Below are 6,189 nucleotides of genomic sequence, written 5' to 3' on the forward strand. Positions count from 1 at the left end.
ATTTATTTAAGAGGTGTTTCTGGTTTAATTTTTGAACTGTTTATTTTTGTTGCATTCTAAGTTTATATTTCATAGTTTTGTAGAAAGTGAAGAAGTTGTGTCGTATTTAATCAAAACGTTCTGAACATCAAAATAATCTTACATAATAGATTATTAAGATAACAAATTTGTTGATCGAGGAATCATATTTTTTTCAAAGAGTCAAATCGAATGGCAAGAAACTATATTTTTTACACCTACGTTCAAACATATGATAATCGTAATATAAGGAATAAATAGCTAGTTTTCTTACAAAAATATACCGTTTCCTTTTCATATACACCCGTCATATTGATATGTCACGTCTTATTTGAAGCAATGATATTAAGGGCTATTCAGAATATTTCCGAAGTTTACCTTAGATTTTCCGTTACGACAAAATGAACGTGTATAATAATTTCGCACGTAGAATACAATTCCTCTGATCTACAGCCGTGAACGAATGACCTGAGGTTTGACTGTCGCAAAACTGCTGATAGCTTAGCTATAGGCTTTTAAAATAAAACACTAATGATTTCTTGGCAAGATTTATGTTACATTATGTATATATATGTCGAACAATGCATTTGGTGTTAGGTAAAAAAAATCAAATAGTTGTTAATTTGTAGATCTTTCAAAATAGGTAAAAGGTATAAACCCCAGTTAAAAACTAAAAGGACTTTGATGTTGTTAATCTGTGATCAATAGTAACAATGACAGCTGACAATAATGTAATTTTTCCGACATATATAGTATTTCTATGTATAGAAAAGGAAGGTTCAAAGGAGACTTTTAAAGGTATTTCACAATTTCCAAAACTAATATAAATGTAATACATATTTTGTTTTTCATCTTTAAATACTTTTTTTACACAAGAATACAGCACTTCCGATCTGACGGGCAATCTATAGCATCGAAAACGAGTTTTGGATTGCAGTAGTCACTTTGTTTTATACAGGTGCCCCCATTCTTCTCACATCTTAATTCTTTTATGGATACTGAAAGAATACACATGAGTAACAGAGATGAAACAGAGAATTATTAACGATTTTCATTTAACTTAAGTTTTATTGAACTTTAATATAGTATTTAACACAGTACGGTATGTACAGTATAAACCTGTTATTATAATGACATCGAGGGGATATTTGGTCTTAAAAACTGATAGTCATAACAGCCGACGTATTAAGTACCAAATACAATAGGATTCAAACGGGACCTTTGATTTTGGTCATTATAACCGTTATGTTGTTATATTCGATGTAATTTTTACAAGATTAAAAAACTTAGCTGGATATTTTAAATTATACATTATCTTCTGGCGTCTCAATACTCACATCCATGGCAGCATTCTATCCCTTGTTTGCGCTGTGTGGGGCAAAGATCTTTTTTTTCAGCCAAATGGCCTTTTGGGCAATCAGCGGCAATTGTACAGATGCCACCTAGAGATGCACACGGCTTCTCTTGAATTATAGAGTCGATGACCCTAACTGAAATTAAATATACCCAATTTTATTATTATTAAGGTTACAAGTATTTTGGTAACAAATCAGCTCAGAAACCAATGAACCCATAAAATTCCATTCACCATAATGCTATATTATTTCTGAGTAATAGGCTATATTCCCCATAGTATCTAAAAATCAATGTCTAGGCGTGGAAAACCAAGATAGGCTGCTAGAAAATGTTAATGTATATTAACAAATTTTAACTCATCAAATGTGTACATTGTGTAATTTAAATAATAAACTTTAATGTACTAATAATTTTTATTGTAATGTTAAGAGCACAATATGAGAAAATAAGTGATTAAATTTAAAAATTTATTACTTTCTAATGCCATGGCCTTAGAATATCAGAATAATAAATAATAACTTTCAGGCTTATTGTAAATCGTAATATATATAAATCACCCGTCACGATGTTTGTCCGCGATGGACTCATAAACTACCGAACCGATATCAATCAAATTTGCACACCGTGTGCAGTTTGATCTTACTTAAAAGATAGGATAACTTACATCTCAATTTATACCCGCAATTATTTTATTGCAAATATTTGTTTAATATTTGATACAATTCTAACAGATGGCGCTGTGTTAAAAGTACCAACGTTTCACATAAGTTCTCCTACTGTTTCCCTTGAATAGTTACTAATACGTAATATAACAAAAATCTAAGCAACGCTTGGCCGACTCTGCTAGTATATAATAATTTATTTATATTTAAAATATATCAAAACTCAAACAGCTAAAGGAATCCAGACTTTCAAAGTGATGAAAACCAAAACTGAAAATTTGGATATATTCAATTAATGTAAAATTCTTATAGAAAATACATACAAGGTGAAGTAAATTCGCATGTGCAGAATCTCTATCCGCAATAATGTTATTGGAACTAAATTCGCTGGTTGCTATTAACAATTGAATCTAGATTTAGTATTCAATAATGCATGTCCTTTGTAAACTGCATATAACATCGTTGTAGAGGCCAATGAACTCGACAATTGGATAATGGCTTGTGATCTACGCGTGTGTTGTACAAAAGCAAAAGGATTCAACAGTAAGCAGATTCTATTAAATATTATTTCTTTGATCATCAATCACATAAAAATCATTGAACAAATCAATGTTCATTGCACTTCAAAAAAGCAGCTTACCTAACCTAGGTAACTAACAGTGACCTACACTGTTAGTCCGTCATAGGCATAGTCATAGTCTGGAATAGGCTTAAACTATTTTGTCTACATATAGTAGATCTAATAGAAACCGTTTCTTATGGGTACGATATATATATTTTTAATTTAGTTAAAGTTATTTAAATTGTCTTTATTTCGTTTTCTCTCTCTTCTTTTTTCACTTATTAAACCTTAACATTTATGTATAAAAATTATAATAAAATATTACAATACAATTGTAATAATTTATTATTATTGTTTTTATAAGACCTTATTTTTCGGAATCTATAAGAAATATTAAAAAAAACATTTTTTTCAGTCATTGTTTCCAGAACTCTTACTGAATACTATCAAGAACTAAAAAACTATAGTGTACTACGAGAACTGTAATTTTTGTACTTTTCTGGTAACTCTGCTTACTTTATAGACACCGCCATACGGCATACATCTCATGATGCTCATCGGAGAAGTCATGAAAGGGGCAATGAAAATTGTTATTTTTTTTTGTTTATATTCTAACAAACCTTACGTTTCACCTAATTTTGTATGCACACTATGTGCCGGTCATCCAAATATCGACTGTTCAAATATCATACGTGCGACGTCGATCGGCGATCGCCATGCCAGTGCTGCTGATGGTATGTCAAATGTACTAAATATTAGTAAAATCTTGTATCTTGATCTGATGATGATGATTTTCTTGATGGGCAACAACGGCTGCCTGATATACTACGTCAAGTAAAATAAAATACGAGTAATCTCATGTAAATAAGAGTTCTGATACAAATTTTATACTAAATAATATAAGAAATTTGTATCTTGGAAAATCATTGTATTTGGTGGTTTATTGGTGGTTTCCTACTAAACGTACAAAAAACGTTACGTGGCGAGTGTAAAAAAATGCACTATAACCTTTTTAGGTCTGGGCATCATATTTATGTATTTGTATCTTGATATTTCTCAATCTAATAGGCAAGTGGTGATCAGATGATAAACGGGCAGGTTTAGTGTGCTTTTGACTTATAAATTATTAAATAGACAGAAACTCCGTTGGTGCACAGCTGAACCTACAACCTCAGGGTTGAGAATCAAACGGTGAAGCTACTAAGGCCTTGTTAAATTTATAAGGAAAACATGAAACGTTTATCGATAACGTAAATCATACCAAGAATTTCTCGGATATATGTAACGGCAATTTTGCTACAGTATTTATTATTTACCATTTCACACCAATTGACTGTATTAAATTAAAACCTATACAAGCAGTAATTTTGCATGACTAATAAACATTAAAATGATATGCATATCATGTCAATTACCGGGAAATTAAAGAAAATGTATGACTATGAATTTTATAATTAAAAAAATATGATTAATATTTGACTTACAACTTTGTATTTTGAAACAAACACCGAATACACAACGAAAACCTACAAAAAACTTACCTAAAAACATACTTTCTTCAAAACACTTTTTCTTATTCAGAAGCAGATCTTTAACCTCTTTCTTAAAAAAAAAACTAACTATTCAAAACTATACACATTTTTTTACAATCTTAAACAACATCTTCACAACCTGTCTTAGCTAATACAGAAATTATTCATAGCATGACAACTTTTCAAATATAAAATGTAAGTTTTATGTTTAAAATATTGTCAAGTTAATTATCGTTAATATGTCAAAACGGAAGAGACTAGCAGCCCACGACACAAGGAAACCTATTGTGAAAATAGAACATGATTTTTAATTTAAACTCCTTTCATACTATGTATATAGTATATGTCTAAACCTTTAGACTTTTTATAATGTTAATTATTCTTCATATTCAAATCATTAAAAACTCATACTTAAATGGTGTTGTTTATTTTGTTCACAAAACCATTTATCACAAGTTTTGAAGTCCACTGGGGCATGGATAAATGTTTCATTTATGATAAATCATAAAAAAATCCCATATACAGTGATGACGAGTATATAAAATATTTCAAATAGGTGCTAAATCAAATACTATTCAAGTCATTAATTAATACTGCACCTTGTATATACGGAAAAATATACTAATTCAAAATGGTCTTATTTCAAAAATTTGCCTATACAAAAAAGAAAAAAGTGCCATCTCATCCGAAATTAACACAATATATTATTAAATAGTTCATAAAATAAGCTTCTATAAAAACTACTCACAGTCCTCCTCATTTCCACAGACGACGCATACAAATATGCAAATAATAAATGTAATCTTCATTGCGTCTGCGCTTGCGTCGATCGAAACCAAGAGTGATGTAATGTCTTGTGGGGATCGGCTTAACACAGATTTCCTTATATGGAACAATCGTATAATAGTTAGGACAGAGTTATGGCCTTCGCTGATCCTGACCGATAACAAGTGTAAACAAATATAATTGGCGACAATTATTAAGGAAAATTATGAACGATTTATGTTCAATTTATTTGCATTCATAGTTTATATAATTGTATAATTTGCCTGACTAATAGCAGTAAACTTGCTATTTAAAATTAATTATACATACATTTGCTGTTTACTCATTATGAAATTGTCTGTTATGTGAGGTGTATCGGGTTCAATTCCCCGTCGGAGGGTTGTACGGTACCGAGCGAATGCTTAAGCCGTACATGGCAGGCACGGTTGCAGAGGGAATCTAAACTAAGAAAGGAGACTGTGAGGATTGGGATGTATGTATCAGTATATCCTAGGCTGAGAATAGCAAATGCAAGTGGTTGGCAATTCAACTTTCCTTTTACTCTTGGTAGGATGCTGTCGAGACCCCAAGATACCCAAACAGCGACGTGATTAGTTTTAGTAGGTAGGGCTGTTATAAATTTAGCACTCTGCGGAAATGCATTCGCCTTATCTTAACATTTAATATATAACCAGTTTTAAAACGTTTGTTGTAGTTTGAACCTTTCTCTCTTTTAATCACATACACAACATTCTTGTTAAAATTTTACTACGTGCCTGAGTAAATGAGGCCTAAGACAATGAGAAATCATGAAAAAACCAAGTAACACAGCTAAAGGTAAAGGAAACCCACTAATTATTTATATATGTATAAAGTTAATACACAAAACGGTTACCATTAAGTGTAGAGATGGGATTATCAAACTATTTTAACCATTATCACATATTGTGCACAATAGAAACTCGTTTTTGCCAAAGACAAACACTACGTTATTATAAGCATTTCATAAATACAACAGTAAGCTAAGGAAGCAATTTTCATAATGGCAACGTTCCTGCAACATCCAGTTAATTGAAACAAAGGCTTATAATAGGCTATCACGGAATCTTTACGCTCTGAATACTATATAGTGTATTTTGTAACGCCCGACAGAAATTATCAAAGGGACCTTTCAGATATTCAGTATGGAATTTTATATTATTTGTGCGAAAGGCGAACAACTGAATTTAAACAATTTTTAGCTATTTAGAACGCATGAAATAAACCGTTCATTGTTTCTTCAGAATTATTTATT

At 30.9% G+C, this 6,189-nt stretch overlaps 1 protein-coding gene across 1 annotated transcript; it reads right to left on the minus strand.

Annotated features, from left to right (window-relative positions):
- Positions 1-550: 550 nt before the first annotated feature.
- On the minus strand, positions 551-5,018 carry LOC111000969 (U-scoloptoxin(19)-Tl1a). The gene is made up of 3 exons (XM_022270596.2): positions 4,879-5,018; positions 1,356-1,508; positions 551-1,016 (listed from the first exon to the last, which is right to left on the minus strand). The coding sequence occupies exons 1-3, from the start codon at positions 4,937-4,939 to the stop codon at positions 886-888; spliced, it is 345 nt and encodes a 114-aa protein (XP_022126288.2). The 5' UTR covers positions 4,940-5,018; the 3' UTR covers positions 551-885.
- Between the last annotated feature and the right edge of the window lie 1,171 nt (positions 5,019-6,189).

Source organism: Pieris rapae, chromosome 10 (genome assembly GCF_905147795.1).
Source record: "Pieris rapae chromosome 10, ilPieRapa1.1, whole genome shotgun sequence".
In the NCBI taxonomy this organism is placed as follows: Eukaryota; Metazoa; Arthropoda; class Insecta; order Lepidoptera; family Pieridae; genus Pieris; species Pieris rapae.